This window comes from Oreochromis niloticus, linkage group LG3 (genome assembly GCF_001858045.2).
Source record: "Oreochromis niloticus isolate F11D_XX linkage group LG3, O_niloticus_UMD_NMBU, whole genome shotgun sequence".
In the NCBI taxonomy this organism is placed as follows: domain Eukaryota; kingdom Metazoa; phylum Chordata; class Actinopteri; order Cichliformes; family Cichlidae; genus Oreochromis; species Oreochromis niloticus.
Genome location: NC_031967.2, coordinates 61,485,522 through 61,505,016, shown reverse-complemented (window position 1 = coordinate 61,505,016; position 19,495 = coordinate 61,485,522). Strand labels below are relative to the sequence as shown.

General features: G+C 39.9%; 3 protein-coding genes and 2 long non-coding RNA genes across 13 annotated transcripts in view; 2 read left to right on the top strand and 3 right to left on the bottom strand.

Annotated features, from left to right (window-relative positions):
- LOC100703578 (nuclear factor 7, ovary) overlaps positions 1–19,495 on the bottom strand; it is a 972,198-nt gene that overhangs the window by 250,757 nt on the left and 701,946 nt on the right. The window lies entirely within an intron of this gene.
- Positions 1–19,495, top strand: part of LOC100708849 (scavenger receptor cysteine-rich type 1 protein M130) — a 284,144-nt gene that overhangs the window by 155,996 nt on the left and 108,653 nt on the right. The window lies entirely within an intron of this gene.
- Positions 5,729–11,272, top strand: LOC109194518 (uncharacterized). Of its 3 annotated transcripts, XM_025905766.1 has the most exons (9): positions 5,729–6,068; positions 6,293–6,410; positions 6,508–6,576; positions 6,739–7,113; positions 7,239–7,340; positions 7,581–7,813; positions 7,911–8,089; positions 8,185–8,278; positions 8,702–8,897. In XM_025905766.1, the coding sequence occupies exons 1-9, from the start codon at positions 5,820–5,822 to the stop codon at positions 8,789–8,791; spliced, it is 1,509 nt and encodes a 502-aa protein (XP_025761551.1). In that variant the 5' UTR covers positions 5,729–5,819; the 3' UTR covers positions 8,792–8,897. The 3 variants fall into 3 exon arrangements, with proteins under 3 accessions (XP_025761551.1, XP_025761552.1, XP_019205979.1); XM_019350434.2 differs by lacking the exons at positions 5,729–6,068; positions 6,293–6,410; positions 6,508–6,576; ... (4 more) ...; positions 8,185–8,278; positions 8,702–8,897 and adding exons at positions 8,953–9,051; positions 9,147–9,264; positions 9,339–9,430; ... (2 more) ...; positions 10,628–10,783; positions 11,010–11,272; XM_025905767.1 differs by lacking the exons at positions 6,293–6,410; positions 6,739–7,113; positions 7,239–7,340; ... (2 more) ...; positions 8,185–8,278; positions 8,702–8,897 and adding exons at positions 9,564–9,678; positions 10,335–10,502; positions 10,628–10,783; positions 11,010–11,272 and having other exon boundaries at positions 5,754–6,068.
- Positions 14,083–15,732, bottom strand: LOC112846338 (uncharacterized). Of its 2 annotated transcripts, none has more exons than XR_003219267.1 (3): positions 15,524–15,732; positions 15,344–15,411; positions 14,083–14,833 (listed from the first exon to the last, which is right to left on the bottom strand). It is a non-coding gene; the product is annotated as an uncharacterized LOC112846338 (long non-coding RNA). The 2 variants fall into 2 exon arrangements; XR_003219266.1 differs by having other exon boundaries at positions 15,548–15,732.
- On the bottom strand, positions 15,996–18,475 carry LOC112846357 (uncharacterized). Its single transcript, XR_003219295.1, has 4 exons — positions 18,411–18,475; positions 17,745–17,951; positions 17,138–17,303; positions 15,996–16,159 (listed from the first exon to the last, which is right to left on the bottom strand). It is a non-coding gene; the product is annotated as an uncharacterized LOC112846357 (long non-coding RNA).

Genomic DNA, 19,495 nt, shown 5'->3' with positions numbered 1-19,495 from the left:
ACAGAGTTTCTATACAGCTGGGTGGGTGTTATGATGTTACTGATAGTGAACTTTATTTTATTCATAAGGTTAGTTAGTAGAGTTGCCAACCGTCCTGTAAAAAGACGGAAACATCCCGCATTCAGAGAAATTATTACGCGTTTCGTATTGAGCTGAGAAGGAAGTTTGTCCCGTACTTCAGCTTCAATGAAAAAAAAGACACAAAGCTGGAGTTATTCTGTGTCGTTACGCTGTCAGCTGCCTCTTCTTCTCTCATTCTCTCCCCCTCCCTCTCCTGTTGCTACTTCAATCATGAAACTGATCAATGATCAGCTGATCAGCTTTTCTCTCTTGTTTGTTTATCGCTCACTTTGCGCCAGAAACAGGAACCAGCGGATGTCACGCTAAACAACAGCAGCACCTTTAAGCTTGATCAGCTGTTGTTAGAATTTATTTAATATTAATTTCTAGTATCAGCTGATGTTTGCTGGAGCCACAGCTGTAAAAGCTGCTGGTCATGATATTGGTTTGGATATGTGGTGAGAGGGAAACATGAAGATGAAACCAGGAGATGTCCTTACTGAATCATCAGAGCTGAACAGGTGATGGAGAAACATGTTTACCTTTTAGGTGACATGGATGAGTTGAAGTTATGAACTGTTTCTGAGAGACAAATAACACCAGGATCGTTTTCTATGTAGCTGACAGCTGGTAACTGTGCAGGGGTGGGTCTAGCAAAGTTTTGCCAGGGGGCCAGGTAGGGCATTAACAGGGAAAGGTGGACACAAAGAAATACTTTTCTTACTTATTCTCATTTAAAATGTCTCGCTTTTAATAAATAATTATCTGAATCTTACAACCAAAGTTTTTAGTATGATGTAAAATGTATAGAAATCATACATATACCAACAAGACCGTGCACATCAGGGTTTTAATAGTTTTGCAATTTTCATTAGTTTTTATTTTTATTTAGTTTTGACTTCAGATTTTCAATTTTATATTAGTTTTAATTAGTTTTTACCAATTGTTTGCTAGTTTAGTTTAGTTTTTATTTTTTTGAAAATCCTTAGTTTCACTTTAGTTTTGATTAGTTTCAGTTATACTTTTAGTTGTGTTTGCAATAAAGTGTAACAAAATCCCAGTTTCATCATATCAGTCATTCTCTTCTGCTTATCCTTGGGTATGTTGCTATTCCAGCTACCATACCCTGCACCCTGCACAGGTCGCCTGTCTGTCGCAGGGCTAACACGCAGAGACAAACAACTCACGTTCCCACCTATGGGTTCTTTAAATAAATAAATAAAGGCAGATGAACAACCATTGATACCAGGCAACTATAAAATGTATATCTTGTCCGCAATGAGACTATTGACTATGTGCACGATAGCATATGCTAGTTCCGGTGCGGAAAATCCTGTGTGGAGCTTTGTTTCCGGTGTCCTATTCGCGCCCTGTTTAATGTCCAAAAGAAGTTAACCAAATGAATGAATTAAGCGTCGATTTACATTTCTATAGATGTCTTGGTCAGTGGCGTGTCTAGAAAATTTTTGTTGGGGGGGCCAGGTAGGGGCACAGATTTGGAGAAGGGTGGCAGATGTAATTGGCAGATAATGTTAAAAAAATTCTACCAACAGTTAACCATCATTCAATAACCCTGTAAACCTAATAACTGAATTTGCTTTTGACTCTTATTAGAATGAGGTTTTAACCACTATGGTGCAGCAATATTTGCATAGTATTTTTACTGACATATAGTGCACATATGTTTTGGGCAAAAACATTTTTGAATATTAAAATACAAACATTTTTAACATACAATTGGCAAATTAGCCAATGCAAAACTTTATCTGCCTATTAAAAAAAGAAGATAATCTTCTCACAAACTGGTGTTTGATTTTGAAACAGGAAAAAAGTGGGGAAACAAATGAAAAGACTAACATTTGAATAAAACCTGAAAGCAAGTAAATACTTTCTATGCTGCCTTATGATAAACTTTGGTAATATTGATGTATAAAGAACAACACTGGCTGATGATAAAATACAGTCAGCTGGCATGGTGACACTGCCAGTATTAACCTGCAGGCTGGACTGGAACGAAAAATCGGGCATTTTGACCAGAGACTGGCCCACCAGGTATTAAAGCCATAAAGCCTTTGAATGAAAACAAACGCTGTTGTGACAGTGATGTACACTGTCTTGTTGGTATATGTATGATTTCTATCAATTTTACATCAGATAAAAACTTTGTTCGCAAGATTCAGATATTTATTTAATAAAAGCTAAATATTTTAAATGAGAATAAGAAAGAAAAGTATTTCTTTGTGCCCCCCTTTCCCTGTTAATGCCCTACTTGGCCCCCTGGCATAACTTTGCTAGATCCGCCCCTGCACAGTTATCAGCTGTCAGCTACTTAGAAAAGGATCCTGGTGTTATTTGTCTCTCAGAAACAGTTCATAACTTCAACTCATTCATGTCACCTACAAGGTAAACCTGTTTCTCCATCACCTGTTCAGCTCTGATGATTCAGTAAGGACATCTCCTGGTTTCATCTTCATGTTTCCCTCTCACCAGATATACAAACCGACATCATGACCAGCAGCTTTACAGCTGTGGCTCCAGCAAACATCAGCTGATACTAGAAATTAATATTAAATAAATTCTAACAACAGCTGATCAAGCTTAAACGTGCTGCTGTTGTTTAGCGCGACATCCGCTAGTTTCCTCTTTCTGGTGCAAAGTGGGTGATAAACAAACGAGAGAAAAGCCGATCAGCTGATCATTGATCAGTTTCATGATTGAAGTAGCAACAGGAGAGGGAGGGGGAGAGAATGAGAGAAGAAGAGGCAGCTGTGCAGCAAAGACGCAGAATAACTCCAGCTTTGTGTCTTTTTTCCATTCTAGCTGAAGTCCGGGACAAACTGCGTCTCTTCTCAGCTCAATACAAAACCTGTAATATTTTCTCTGAATGAGGGACCATTCCATTTTTTAAGGAGCGGTTGGAAACTCTACTAACTAAACTTATGAATAAAATAAAGTTCACTATCAGTAACATCACAGCACCCACCCAGCTGTATAGAAACTCCGTCATGCTAGCTAGCACGCAGTATGAGTTATTGTAACTGACTGTAAAAAGTCAGCATAACAAAAATAAACTCCACCTAAACTTGGTTTATATCTGACCCAGATAGACTGCAGGTCATAACTTCTTACCTGAAGTTCAGTTCATCTGACACTGGGACCGGCGGCCGCCTCGGGTCTCTCCTCCTGCCTCCCCTTCACGCATCTACCTGCTAGCCGCTGTGGAAGCTCCGCCATGCTCGATGGCCAGTCCAGCTAAACTGTTAATCTTTCGCCGAAAAACTTTTTTCTGCGGTGCCTCTTTCTTGCTTGGCTCTCCTACCTTTGCTAACACGATGCTCATAGCGCAGAAGCCGATGCTGCATTCACTTACACTCGGATATCTGAGCTTCACTGTGAAAACATAATCGTACATTTGATTTTTCATTGGATTTTATTGTTTTGGCTTCGGGGTGGCACCTGGGGTGGCCAGTCTGGTTGGGGTGGTGGCCTGTGCCCCCCCAGGCCACCCCGCTGGACACGCCACAGGTCTTGGTCATTTACCCAATATATCTGTAAATGATGTTCATGGACTTGTCGATATTTTGCCCCCACGCCTCAGAGCAAAGGAGAAAAGGGATTCAAATGTTATATTTCTCAGCTGTCCCTCGTTTATTGCGCGTGTTATGTTCTAAAAATAACCAGCGATGGGTGAAATCAAGTAGCCAATTTTATTTTTTTGATGCGTGGACATCGTGGACATCCAGTATTGCACTTTTTAATTTAGAAGGTAAGTCACAACATACCCTTCATTCATGCTAATGTATAGAAACCCTCACCAGCAATCGTTCATTTTTTGTGTGGCTTTTTTCACGGTTTGTTAACATGCTGTGTAGGTGTGGACATAACGGGAAACATCTGTGACTGTTGTTCATCTGTAGTTTGAATGCTGAACATTTGCCTGTTTAAAGAATAAGACCAGTCACTATACAGAGATGTGCTTCTGAATGTGGACGATGTGTCTTATGCTGCAGTGATGCAGTTCTGCTTGTGTTGAGTGATGCAAACAACCGATCGATCTAAACTCTTTAAACGTCAATCACGTGGTTACCGGCTACCTGCGAAAATAATCTGATGGTAAGCCAATTTCTGTTTTCGCGCATTTGCGCCGCTGTGTGTTTTTGTGGTCTTCTTTTGCGGCTAATTCAGTGAATTTTGGTCTGATCGTGGTGAAACTTGGTGTGTGGAGTCAGTGATAGCTCTGGGAGCTAACCAGCCTATCTTTAACTGGTTACTTACATGAAGTCTGAATAATTTCTGGTTCGGTTTTGTTTGCTTAGCGGACTTCTGCACATTTACGTAACTGCTCGTTTAATCGCGGCTTATTTTCGGTGTGTTTGGTGGTTGTAGAAATGGTTTATATGACATTTTAGCTGAGATTATGAGGTTTCTGTGGACACCACACATGTCTGGACTTATATTTCTCAACCCGCGTTATAACCGATTAAACGTGATCTCCTCCTTTTTGCCCCCGGTACCGGAGACGTGGGGCTTAAGTGGTTAAACGTCAAAATCTATCATTAGATTTTTTTGTGACACAACAGTGGTGAGTGTTCCCACCTTCTGCTCTTTGGAACTTAACACAATCTTTCCATTTTCAAGTTTTGGACATGATTTTGGAATATATCTTCGCAGTAGCGATTTACCGCAAAGTAAAGCTACCGGAAATGTGCAACCCCACATCCGGCCTCAAACCAGGAAGTTAGCATTTTCTCGTGCACATAGTCAATTAACTCTTGCAGCACCGGGTGTTCGTAGTTTTGGTTCAAGTGAATTGATAAACCTTTTGAAGGCAATTGACTCACACAGTTATGTAGATATCCAACCCGTTCTCACTCCCGACGCGTAAAATACTGACGATTTGTCACGTCCCTTAACTTCTCATGCTGACGCTAAAGGTACCCTTCCAGGTTTTTATGCGACGCTGTGGGTTGTCAATTCATTCCAATATGAACCCGCTCGCGGCGATCAGAGACGCTTCAAGCAGAGGCTCCAGCCATCCATTTACTCCAATAATAACCCCGTCACTGCGAAACATGACGCCGTGAAGCACAATCTAACTGGAGAACCGGGGACCCTCTCCGCGAACGGGTTTTTCTCCCTAATTTAATGCTTTCTTTTAATGACATCGTTAACATTTCTCAACAAAAACACATGAAAGTAACACTGATAATTCAACAATAAAATCGCTTCATGTTGTGGCCATCACACAGTGTTTTCCAAAGTGATTCACGATCTGAAAGTGCACAGATTTAACGTACATAATCCTTTGTTAGGTTTATTATTTTCATTTCACACGTAAAACACATTTATAGATTCATTCACCACTCCTGTTAGTTTTGGATGCGCTCGGCTCCAACCAATCAGACGCAACCTGTGTAAGCAAAGGATGATGGGAGAACGGAGAGACCTGTTTATAAGAATAAGAAAATGAGGCGGAACTAATTGATTCGAATGCAGGTATGTAAAAAAACAACAACATATATTTAAAGTAATACCTTGATGTGTGATTCAAAGTTTTTTTTCATAAAAGCTTCAAACAAACAGAGGTGACTGATCTCGGAAACGGTTTAATGCATTTAAAAATGGCTACAGCTACCGTCAGCATGCTTGCTAGGTAACGACTACACGTGGCTACTGCAGCATTAGCCATTTAATCCAACCATGATGGATTAAATCTATTACAAACGTTAAAGGACTTGTGTGTTGCAAAATACCCTCACATGGTGCGTAAAGCAGTTTTTGCGCTAAGAGTTCTGCTAGCTCGTTATAAACGGATGATGCTAACGTTAATTGCTAACGTTAACCGGAGCGCCAAGACTGAAAATCATTTGAATTGCGTTAGGTATGTGTTTATGTCACTGAGTTCTGCAAAAATCTCTTTCCTCTTTAGCTTGAAAATGAGTGATTCAGAGGATCCCGAGCTGGAGGAAGAACTTCAGGCTGCTGACGAACTCCTTCAAGATATGCAGGTAACATTTTTTAGTGGAAACAGTTGTTAAAGAGGGAACACGCTTGTCTAATATTTTGTACGGAGTAAACGTTATATTATTTGAAGTTTTTTAAAATAAATTTTTATATATGTGTATATATAAGTTTGTCAAATTAAGTTGGTTAACTTAAGATGTTTGATAATCTTTGCTTTAATCATAGACTGTATTTTAGATGTTCCCTTTGTTCCTTGTTAATTGCGTAGAATGATGCACAGAGTGAACCTCAGCCAAGACCAGTGCGCTGGAAAAAACGTGACAGACAGGGAGATTTTATTCCTCAAAGACCATCAACCAGTCGAAGTACTACTTGCATGCCACGTGGTCAGTGTTCACACAACCATTGGTTTTATCTCACAACTTGTTTTCACCAAAGAATTTCAGTAAGTAAATATTCTTCAATCTCTTTTTTCCCCCCCAGTGTCCAGAGATCAGCATCAATGTCCACGTGAAGAAACTAGTTATGTTACCAGTGTCAACCCAACAAAAGGTACTTTACCTTCTTGTATATATTGTGATTTCTGTTTACTTTTATATTTGTTGTTATAGTTGAGTTAGGCAGGGCTTTTGTGCAGTCCTAAGAAACATACTGCCTAGAGTGTTTTTCACTATGTGGAAGAGTTTCTTCCTTTCTTTATTTTTTTTCTGTTAGTTTATGGAACTGAGGTGCTTCGTCAGGAGCTCCTTCAGTTGTTGGAGGATGGAGAAGAGGACGCAGCCATGACTTGTGAGACGTCGTCTGAGTCAGCTGCTACTCACTGGGCGATCAGAAATATGGTGTCCTCGCAAAAGTGGAAAGAGACCAGGCCTTGTCTTATAGACAATATGTTAGCTGCTCTGGATCCACAGTCACACCGTGTGTGTCAGTGTGGCAAACAAGTAGTTGTGAGGTGTCTGGACTGCCTTCCTCTTCCATTCCTTTGTGCTGACTGTGATATTGCAGTTCACACACGCTTTGTCCTGCACAACAGAGAGGCAGTAACAGGAGGGTTTTTGCAGCCTTCATCAGAGTTTCACAAGCCAATAGGTACGGTTTTTAAGTCTTATGCGTTTCTTGCTATGTACTATGAGTGGGTGCTGTTATTGTATATTTATTGTGTATCAGTTAATTTCCAATTCTTTTTATATATATATTGTGTGTTTTAATGTTAGTTCGGCTGTTGCCTGTCCAAAGGCCAGACCATGTGTGTGACTGCCCAGCAGGTAACGTTGAGGTTTCACCCGGCGCAATTGTGGCTCTTGTAACCATAAATGGTAAGTTGCCCTTTTGTCACACAGTATAAACACAATAGATGTGTTTGGAGGTTTTATTGCAAATTGTGCATTGCTATCTTGGTTTGAATTGCCCTCGGCCCGCAGTATGTATGTATGTGGGCACCTGTCAAAGGTCATTTGGATTTACCAGATCAATTTGAAAACAACATGAAATCTTCACAACATGTTTAAAATGAATGCTTTGAGCCATGACTGAATTTATCCTTATCCTTTCTAAAGGCCGTTATAACCTTGCACTGCCAGTGGTGAGCTGCACCAGCTGTGACCTAATGTGGTCCCCCTCAGTTAAGGACATCCTGGGTAGTGGATATTGGCCTGGCACCTTAAATTTCTGCACCCTGTTTTCAATGGATGCCTTTCAGTCTTTCTATGACATTAAGAAGGCTGCACCAGGGATGTCACTTAAGGCATTTGTCAAAATGCTGGATGAACGAACAGCCCATTTTGGAAGGGTGAGTTTCTAAATTTGCCAAGTTTAAGGAAATTGTGCAAATCAATGTTTATGATGACTGTCCGTGAATATTCTGTTGTATGTCCTCTATGTAAAAGACTGGCCGAATATCAGCTGATGCCTTCAGTAAAAGCTTTGTGGAGTGGAGTGCTGTAAAGTTTGAGGTGGACAGGATGTGCAAGGAGCCATGCTTTAGCTGCCCTGCCTGCACTCCAGACATGCTTGCCGTCTCAGTTGATGGAAACTGTAAGCTTTATCGCTTTCAATCAAATGCAAGGTACGTTATGCATTGTGTACATAAATCAAATATGGCTTTGTAGAAAAATGTATTTTAATGTTTCTTTTCAAACAACTGTCACTGTGTCTGTTCAGCACTTCAGAGCAGGCGAACTTTGAAGGTGTCTTCATTGAAAAAGATGAGGAAGTTGCTGAGTTTGTGAAATACATCCAGAGACACACAAATCATGTAAGATACACATATATATTAGTGCTGTCAGCGTTAATCTTGTTAAAATGACGTTAATGCCATAACCATATACACATACGTGTGTGTGTGTGTGTGTGTGTGTGTGTGTGTGTGTGTGTGTGTGCATATATATACATATATGGATGGGTGGATATTTATTTTATTTTTGTCTTGGTGTTGTCGTAATACTATTTACTTTACTTTATCTTAATGTGTACATAATTTTGTCACCATGTGTATTTAAAAAAACAAAACAAACAACATGATTTTTATGTTATGTTATCAGTGCTGTCCTGGGGAGATATGAGGTCTTGTGTGAACGTGACTTAAGGCTAATTCAGCTAATTGTTATCCATTTGTTTTAAAAAGTTTGTCACTGATAGGGCTTAATCATGTCATGTCTTTTATGTTAAAATCTTTGAGTGTATAGGTCCCGGGGAAAGGGTTGTGCGGATCTTCATCTTGGACTGCAGCAAAGGAGTTGTCCAAAAAGTCCACTGGGAAGTTGGATGAAGAGGGCATGGAAATAGCTGTTTGTCGCCACGGAGTCCTCTTAGCTGCATTGAACATGTTTCGAGGGGAGATCTTTGCTTATCCCCTTTTTCTCCAGAGGAAGTTGGCAGCTAGCGTCCCAGAACATATTACCTTCCTTTGCTCCGATGTGGCCTGTAAATATTTCCCATATTTAACCAAGGTGGCTCAGCTGAGGACTCTTGTCAATGCGTCCTTTTCTCTCCGTCATGCATGCAAAGGCTCTCATTTGAAAATGCGAGGTATACTGCAGCTTGTAGTTTTGGATTAGTTTGAGACATTTTGTTATAAAGTTGAATGAATTCAGCAGTCATGTATTGTGACCTCCTTTCTATAGATCAAATGGGGAGGTGCGTTTCAGGATGGGGCCGGTTCAACAGTTGGAAAAGAGGTGGGACAAGTAAACAGTTTCCTGTCTAGGGCGGCCATCACAACGAAGTACATGTCTAAAGCAGGTATGTGTTCGTGTCTGAGATTCCACTCAGTGTCTTGCTCATTAATTCTTATTTGTATACTAACTGAAATGCAGGGCGAACAGACATGCTGACCCTCCTGGCTTTGGGTTGGAACAAAAGGAAAGTGGAACAACTGGGCCGCAGTTTGAGCCAGAGATATCTCAAGGTGATTTTTTTTTGTTTGTTTGTTTTGTTTTTTTTGTTTTTTCAAAAACCATTTTAATGTGTGTGGTAATGGGGGGAAAACACCTGTACTCTTTTAATGTCTATATGAATGACATTTATTAATGTATTCTTAGATCATAAGGATCCTTAGAGAACAAGTGGAGAGCCTGAATGCGACCAAAAATGAGCTGGGTGTGGATGACTACACGCTGCAGCAATGGGTGGCCGATGTGCAGAAATGGGCTGAAGGTGAGTCTCAATATAACGCACTCGTGTATAACAATAGGACCCATCATGGCCTCATTAAAGAACTTAAGGTAGAATTAATATCTTTCTGACAGTGTCAACAAACAATGAAAAATAAGCCTTGTAAAAGTGGAATTTATGGCAGAGGTTTTGCGTTTCATCAAATTGGATTGAACCTGGGTTGAAATGATGTCGTACTAGTTGGTTTTATAAACCTGAACACCAACATACTTGTTATCTAATGATAATGCAGCACATGAAGGCTACAGATGTCTTATAATGAATGTCATCAAGTCAGTGATTACAGAGTCCACTGTAGTTTGGTGACTGTTACTCATCCTGTATTCTGATTAATATTCCTCTCACTTAGAAACTGATCAAACTGATGGCAGCCTTGGAGCGTTGCAGGCACGCTTGTCGTCATCATCAGAGTGCGAACACAAAGTCTTTACAGACAAAATGGTGTCACAGTTTCTTTGAAATGGACCGTTTGATGCTCAGTTTGTACAGCTTGTACAGCTACTTTGTAAACAGAATAAAATCAGATCCAGGTTTGTTTAAGCTGGATGTGATTTGTTCTAGCAAACAAATTGATGTGTAGATTAAAATCTAACTATATACATTATGTGAAGGTGTGAATTTTTTATGATTATTTACAGATAGCAACAAGAGGCGACACAGAATTCGCAAGGTCATCTTAGATGAGAAGAAACGCTTGGCGGCTGCTGTTGACGACTACAACAAGCTTGCTGAACCAACAAAACAAATCGTATCCAGTGATGCCCTCATCCAGACCGATATTTGGCTCTGGCAGAGCACAAGTGAACGTAAGCTCTTGATTTATAAATATCCTTTTTAAACAAACTCCCAGTATCTGAGCAGTAGTTGAATGTTTTGTTCTTGAATCATAATATGCTACTATGTTTTCCCATCTGATGTTGTTAAACTGTAGCTGCTGCTGAACTCCAGACAAAGAGAAAGGTCTTTGAGAAGGTGATGGCTGTGAGGCGCCTGAGAGAGGAGGAGATGATCCTTTGCAGGGAGATGCAGCATCACTGGACAGTGTTGCGAATGCGATCTGTGGTGTTGGGGACAATCTCCTCAGACTGTAAGCACATCTTTTATTTATTAATTATTTGATGAATCGATTGAAAATAAGAGCAGATGATAGTCTTACTGGATCGTTTACCTATATCTAGATTGCTAGCTAACACTGCCTTCTCCCTTTAAAAAAAAATGTTTAATTACAGGATCCTAATTCCTTGTGTTTATGAGGTGAGGTTTTTTTGTTTGTTTTTTGTACTTCACTCATATTTATTTTGTTCTTTTTACAGCCTCCCTTGTTGGCATGTCGGAGGATGCACAGAAGGGACTCCATAGCCTGGTTTTAAAAAAACAAAGTGAACTGAAAGCTGAAATGCTCAAAGTAAAGGACGTGTACAAGAGAATCCTCAGCCACCAACCACTCCTGGAAATGTACTCGGAGGAGGAGGAAGACATTCTAGACGATGCCACTGAGAGGGATTTGAGCACTTCTGATGAAGACTGATTGTGTCATCATTGATGTTATTTTTGGTAAAATAAAAAGTTAATCACATCTCTGTTTAATGTGATTTTTCAACAGACATTTTACATTTTGAGAAGAAAAATGGAATTTCCTTGGTGCAGTTGTTTACCCTGAATCATTCTTTCCCATCTAATTTAATGACTAGTGTACATGTTCAGATACGATAACATAATTTAATTTATGGGATGCTCTCTGGGCTGCTCAAATTATCACAAAATTTAAAAGCACCAGGCAGCACACTCACAAGTAAATTTTTTGTTCAGTGTTTTGTCGAAGAAATCAGCAAGTACAATTGATATGTTTGCTGTAGTGGTGTGTTTGTTAAGAAGCATGCCAGCACAGTGGTGAACTGACAGTCCCCGAATGCACCCGAGCCACTGACTCGCCCCAGAGCAAATGAAATTGCTTATCTAGAAAGACAACCGTCATCAAAGAAGAAGTAAAAGAGTAGGAAACAAATGGTAAGGGAAGGTACTGAGGGGTAGGAAAGAAAGGCCAGAGCCGTGCAAAATGACCTCCAGCAGGCCACAAATGTGCACGTATGCTCAAACGGTCAGAAACGGACTCCATGAGGGTGGTATGAGGGCCCGACGTCCACAGGTGGGGGTTGTGCTTACAGCCCAACACCGTGCCGAATGTTTGGCATTTGCCAGAGAACGCAAAGATTGGCAACTTTGCCACTGGCGCCCTGTGCTCCTCACAGATGAAAGCAGGTTCACACTGAGCACTTGGGACAGAGTCTGGAGACGCCGTGGAGAACCTTCTGCTGCCTGCAACATCCTCCAGCATGTCGGTTTGGCAGTGGGTCAGTTTTGGTGTGGGGTGGCATTTCTTTGGGGAGCTGCACAGCCCTCCATGTGTTCGGCAGAGGTAGCCTGACAGCCATTAGGTACTGAGATGAGATGCTCAGACCCCTTGTGAGACCATATGCTGGTGCGGTTGGGCCCAGGTTCCTCCTAATGCAAGACAATGCTAGACCTCATGTGGCTGGAGTGTGTCAGCAGTTCCTGCAAGACGAAGGCATTGATGCTGTGGACTGGCCCACCCGTTCCCCAGACCTGAATGCAATTGAGGACATCTGGGACATCATGTCTCGCTCCATCCACCAACTGCACCACAAAGTGTCCAGGAGTGGGCAGATGCTTTAGTCCTGGAGTCTGGGAGGAGATCCATCAGGAGAGCATCTGCCACTTCATCAGGAGCATGCCCAGGTGTTGTAGTGAGGTCATACAGGCATGTGGAGGCCACACAGACTAGTGAGCCTCATTTTGCCATGTTTTAAGGACATTACATAAAACCAGATTAATGATTCTGTATTGCATTGATCAAGGAACCAACCCAATAGGAGCTAAAGGAATCCTCTTGATATTACTTCACTCAGTAAGTTTATATTATCTTTAATGTGCATTTTCTTCATCAGTTTAGAACATAACATGTTAGCGCTCCCTGGTCCTTTTTGGAGACAGATCCTGAGACAGCAGGCAGCTATGGAGAACTCGTGTCAGCTGTGGTAATTAAGTAATGCTTTGATTTAATGTTGATTTCATGACAACTATCCTCAGGCACATATTCCTGGATATATACAATGCCATAAGTAAACTCCCATTTTAGAATCATTGCCTTCTTTGATCTGAGTTACTGCCTCAGACTTTGGCCCTGTGTCCCCAAAAGTATAGAAAATCCATGACACTGGGTAAGAGGCCTTGATCATGTTATAAGTGAGAGAGTTTGGTGTAACAGTGGTTGAACATGCCAAATCAACCCACAACATACTGCCATTCCCCAGCTGTAACCTGCATATGCATCAAACCAAAATCCAGTATCATAGCCACATGATAGACATAAGGATGATGTTAAAAGGGTTGTATCATTTTGCCAGATAGCTTCATCCCCAAAAAGATAAACTTTCTTCAAAAACCAAAGTTTGTGAATATTTGCTGTATTGCCAGGCCTAAACCAACCTGTTAAACTTATCAAATTATTGTCATAGATACGAACCTATTGATTGAAACAGAATAATCCATTGAAGTCTCCATCATCATCCAAGATCACTGTTACTATTCAGATTATTTTATCTCTATTTTCCTCTAGAATGTTTTGAAAATCAGCATTTGATCAATAGACTTTTTAAAAGTTTATTTTGATCCTATTGTTTACGTGTGTAATTGCATTTTTATTGAAATTATGACAGGAAAACACTTAATCAAATTGTATCTTTCATATCTAATAATAATATTAACAATAATGTTACATATGTAATATGTACACAATAATAATGTGCAAATAAACAAGAAAAATAGCAAAAAATGTCAATTGTTTTCTAATACCCTGTATATAAAAACCACATATGACCACAACTCCAAATGTGCAATTGTCACTGCATCTAAACATGACATATTACAAGAAGGTAGAAACATATTATATACAATATGTTCTGAAGCTGCTACTGGTGCAGTTAACTTTGCTTTATGCTCCCATACACAGTAGGTGTTATTTACTTACTTTAACTTGTAATATGTTATAATAAGCAAGTCACTTCTATATTTATGAGGATGTAGACAATAATGTTGGCTGATATGTAAAACTATGAGATATTGAGTGCAGGGAAGATATTATTGATCGATCAGATTCATGAATGTGTTAGGTACAAAAGCCACTTAGAGAGTGAAACAGAGACTGACACTGGTTGAAATGTATAGTAAATATTTTATTTTGAACTTTTATGCTGAACTACAAACTGTGAACTGTGCCATCTCTGCGACCTGTGGTGCCTGGTTTACTGTGTGTAAAACTGTGCAGGTTCCCATGTGTCATCCCACACTTTGCCACTGTCAGGAGAAAAACATAACAAACAACAACGACAACCACACACAAAATAGGATGATTTAGGTTGTGACATATGACAATTTTTTAGGATGAAATATCTTCTATATTCATGTCATACTTTATACACCTTCATTGTAATCTAAATTAATCAAATCAAGTCAGAGAGTAATAATATATGTAGTAGATGTCAAGCAGGACCACAGCAGCAGCCACGATCCATCGGAACCTGCTGGATGAGAGAGCACAGAAACTCCAGGGAAGAAGTTTAGTTAGTAACATGCATGAACTGCATTACTGAGACATGTATGTTTACAGATGGTGAGGGAGAGGGGGAGAGTTTTTAGTAAAAGGAGACGTGACTGCATCTTCAACCAATACTGAGCCTGCATAACCCTGAAAGAGACAGACAGAGAGGGGGGGGGGACACTAACCCCCAGCAGTCTGGTCCTATGACAGCATAACTAAGGGCTGACCTGAACCAGCCCTAACTATAAGCTCTATAAAGAAGTAAAGTCTTATGCCTACTCTTAAAAGTGTTGACAATGTCCACCTCCAAAACTCATAATGGACTTTGGAGGTGGACTGCTATCAAGCTCCTCACAGAAGAGGAGCTCGATAGCTAAAAGCTCCCAATTTACTTTAGTCCAAATACATGAATTCAAATTGAGGTGATAACTATTTATCAACAATATGAATGTCTGTTCCCGTTGTTACTACATACCATGTTAAGCAGGGCTTCCACTTGACTTTAACTTCTTCTTTTTCCTGAAAAACATGATATAAACAAACAATTAATTAAGAAAGACATGCAAGTTGCATACAAAAAGGAGCTTATAAACATTTATGTACTATTGAAAGGCTCAATATATTATACAATTAGTTTACAAAAACATAAGAACCACTACAATGCTTGTACTACCAAGATCGAGTGCATGTCAGCAAAGCAACACTGCTTACATTGTGGCTCACAAGCAAAACTAACTGAAGCAGATGTTACTGAATGGGAAGGAGCACCTCCACATCAATCACTCCTTCTGAGCATGATGTCAGGAGGACTTTAAAGAACGTAAACACCAGGAAGGCAGCACGACCAGGTCGTATCAGGTGGTATGTTCTTATTTAATGTCCTATTTGGAGCAAAATACAGACTCAGTGGCTGAATTAATGTAGATTCATCAAACACAAAAGCTTATGGATAGTCAGTCAGGCACAGTTCAAATCCGGGAAGTCCAAAGATGCAAACAAATCTGCACAACAGCAGGCTAAATTACTTACATTTACAACTCTCCGGTCTACTATCTCTTCATATTTGAAAATCTTCTGTGTACGGTGTTTTCGGCATTCTGAAAAATAACAAATGAAATATTTACATGAGGTCTGTAAAACTGGAGATAATGCAAAAATTAAGAAAAAGAAATCTTAACAAAGTTAACGAACCTGTCATGTATTTCGTACATTTACAATACCATAACGTCTAACCTTTCCTTGTCCTTTTTTTGTTTGGGACATCCGAGGTGTACACCGTAGAAATTGAGGGAGATGCAGGATGTGGAGCTGGAGAGGAGGATGCAGGAGGAAGCACAGATGAAGAGGAGGATGCAGGAGGAAGCACAGACGAAGAGGGGGATGCAGGAGGAAGTAGAGATTGAGAGGAGGAAGCAGGAGGAAGCAGAGATGAAGAGGAGGATACAGGAGGAAGCAGAGATGGAGAGGAGGATGCAGGAGGAAGCAGAGATGAAGAGGGGGATGCAGGAGGAAGCAGAGACGGAGAGGAGGATGCAGGAGGAAGCAGAGATGAAGAGGGGGATGCAGGAGGAAGCAGAGACGGAGAGGAGGATGCAGGAGGAAGCAGAGACAGAGAGGAACACGCAGGAGGAAGCAGAGATGGAGAGGAGGATGTAGGAGGAAGCAGAGTTGAAGAGGAGGATGCAGGAGGCTGACAGAGGGAAGATGTTGGTTCAGGCTCTAAATGAAGAATAAATTCCTCGTTTAGAGCCTCTTGGTCTGGGACTGGTCCAGCATCCACATTGTCAGCAGAGGATGGTCCAGCTGCTGGTGTAGAACTTTCAGCAGGAGGTGAAGCTTGTAATTCTGCAAAATTTTAAATATTAAACATTCATTAAAATGGGTTGAAAAAATGTACAGTACACATAAACACATAATAAGTAGTGATTTGCATGTTTTCAGTTAATTTTTTACTAAAGTTACAACTTGTAAATATTGGCATCAAATAAGTCATCTCACATACTCACTGACCCAAATCATTCAGTACAAGTGCCCTCGGGGGTAGTGTGACATCTGTAGTGCTTTTCTACATTGTACATTAATAAATTAATGAGTGTGACTATAAATCCAGATAGCTAATGAATTTTTTCCTCTGATGACACTACTTACCTGAATTTGTAGTGCATAACATTTGACACTTAAAGCTAGTACTGTGACTTAAGAGTTTTGTACAATGGTGATGCTAACGCCCTCAGGGAGGTAATCAGGTAACCTCTTAAGAAGTATATAAGTTATTTAAGAATCTTGGTGTTCATATTGGTAACATTATATAACATTTGTTATACTAGAAAGTCTCGAAGAGAATTATCAGGTCTGATTTTCGTGAAGATTTTTAAAATTACATTTGTATATACATGAGTGTGAAAGACCATACTATACACACACACACACACATACAAAATTGTTCAGGTGGGTAACACCAGAGGTTCAGTATGGCTAGCTTTGGTGATGTGAACGCCACATGGGGAGGTAATAAGGCATATATAACACTATTTTCATGTTAGCAACAGGACATGTAGGGCAGCTGTCACCTTACAGCAAGAAGGTTACTGGTCTGAACCTTGGCTGAATAATAGAATAGAATAGAACAGAATAGAGTAGAGTAGAGTAGAATAGCTGGTGACTGTTAACTATCCTCATCCTCACCATCTTGTTTGTCTCTGTGTACCCCGTGGTGATCTGCCTTCTTATCTAGGGTGTACCATGAGTATCACCCAAAGACAGCTAGGATAGGCTACCTGATAAGGATACCTGGTTACAGATAATGGACAAAGCATATCTTACTTCTCAGAAGGTATTCATAAAGTTTCCTCATCTTCATGAGGATGTCACGTGTAGCACCTTCCGCTGGTTCGATCTGAGTGATCACGTCCCCTACTATACGGCTCTTACGGTCAAACTGTCCAAGAAAAAGAATAGGCTGGTAGCCCAGGGCATGAAGTTTTGAAACCTGCAAGAACAACAAAGAAAAACATATGCAGCCAGTCTTTCATGTAAGCAAATTGATGTTTAAGTTTCACATCTTTGTTGTTTTATTGTTGTAGATAGTTAAAAAGTATTTATGGTGACCAAACCTGTAAATGTATGATAAAATCCATCTTGAAATGTTTTGTCTCTCAGTTAATAGCTGATTAAATTAAAATTCAGAAGTAGCTTAAATAAAAATAGTTTTTAACAAGTTTTTCGTAGTTTGATGTCTTTAGTGTGATGATGTTATTCTGATGTGAATAACTTTTTTATTTATGCTCTTTTATAAATTAATATTTTATGTGTATATACCTGTCTTGTTAGTTTCTTACTTCGTGATATACAAGAAAACATTGACAACTGTGATTAATGAAGAATTGTCTAGCAGACCAACCACTTATTAGATCAGAACTTTTAAACTTACTGACAACTGGGCTGAATTAACCACCCTGCTCGCATTTCTGTTTTTTTTAACAGAGGCAGCCCAGTTACTGTTTTTAAATTGTTCTTGTTTTTTTTTTCAATCCCTCCTTTACGTTCAGGCTGCCCAGGCATCCACTGCATGTCTTCCTGTTGCAGGTGTTTGGAGCCTGACAGGAAGGGCATGGTTTGGTTTTTGACTTTGTCATTTCTGCAAATGAAAATGGAACATGTAGGGATTATTTCAGGTCTGCTTTGGTTAAATGATTACAAAAATAATTTATGACCAAAGAAATAACTTATATTACGAGGCATTATTACACCATATTTAGAAAAAAAAAATCAATTACGAGATTAAAGTCGTTAATATTGAGTTAATTACTAGAATAGGGTTAAAAAAAACTGAATTGATTACAGAAAAGATACATTACTAAAATAGAGCAGTACTAACATTAGCTGGGTGGCTAAGCAAGTGTCTTACACATGGGAATACATCCCCCCAAAAAATTAAATAAACTTTTGCAGAAGTAGTTCTCTTGGTACACAGACTGCTCTGTGAAAACATTTAAAATTTAATATCAGTTTAATATCATGTTCACTGAAATATTAATTTCACTGAAATATTAATTTCAGTGAACATGCAAATTACCCACAGTTTATCACAACTTACTTAGCTAGGAGCTGCCTCGTGTCGAGTCGAAAAATTCCTGCAGGACCGTGAGTTGAAAGATACATTTACTACGACTCCCAAGATGCATTGCAGTAAAAACCATCCAATCGCCTTGCTTAAGATCTTTTGACGTGTCGCTAAAGACGAGCTGTAGATAAATATTGCAATTTGTAAAAAATAAAATAAATAAAAATAAATTTGCAATTTGTAATTACATAATTAAACACTGGGCCAGTTTATTTTCGTATTATCGCTGGTTATTATTTTAGAGTAAATAAAGGAATAACGGGTAGCACCAAGCTGTTGTTATCTTCATTTCCATAGCAACGGCGGTTGAGGATTATGGGTAGTGTGCAGTTACGGGATTAGTGCGCTGTCTGCATAAATTGGTCTGATTGGTTGGAGCCGAGCGCATCCAAAACTAACAGGAGTGGTGAATGAATCTATAAATGTGTTTTACGTGTGAAATGAAAATAATAAACCTAACAAAGGATTATGTACGTTAAATCTGCGCACTTTCAGATCGTGAATCACTTTGGAAAACACTGTGTGATGGCCACAACATGAAGCGATTTTATTGTTGAATTATCAGTGATACTTTCATGTGTTTTTGTTGAGAAATGTTAACGATGTCATTAAAAGAAAGCATTAAATTAGGGAGAAAAACCCATTCGCGGAGAGGGTCCCCGGTTCTCCAGTTAGATTGTGCTTCACGGCGTCATGTTTCGCAGTGACGGGGTTATTATTGGAGTAAATAGATGGCTGGAGCCTCTGCTTGAAACGTCTCTGATCGCCGCGAGCGGGTTCATATTGGAATGAATTGACAACCCACAGCGTCGCATAAAAACGTGGAAGGGTACCTTCAGTGTCAGCATGAGAAGTTAAGGGACGTGACAAATCGTCAGTATTTTACACGTCGGGAGTGAGAACGGGTTGAGATATCCCAGTCCTGTTGTCTCGGGATGCATCACGCTGCCTTGCCTGGGGTTAGCTTCTGTTTCTGGGGATGAGGGTTGGGCGTGCTCCCTTACCTTCTCAAGGTAAGCTAGGCTAGGTTAGCCTTCTTGTGTGAGCTTTTCAAGTGC

Excerpts from the sequence above, each read along its gene's own strand:
- LOC109194518 (XM_025905766.1), top strand. The coding sequence starts at position 5,820 with ATGGTGCGTAAAGCAGTTTTTGCGCTAAGAGTTCTGCTAGCTCGTTAT. Across the intron at positions 6,411-6,507 it reads TACTACTTGCATGCCACGTG|TGTCCAGAGATCAGCATCAA; the intron begins GTCAGTGTTCAC and ends TTTCCCCCCCAG. Across the intron at positions 6,577-6,738 it reads CAGTGTCAACCCAACAAAAG|TTTATGGAACTGAGGTGCTT; the intron begins GTACTTTACCTT and ends TTTTTCTGTTAG.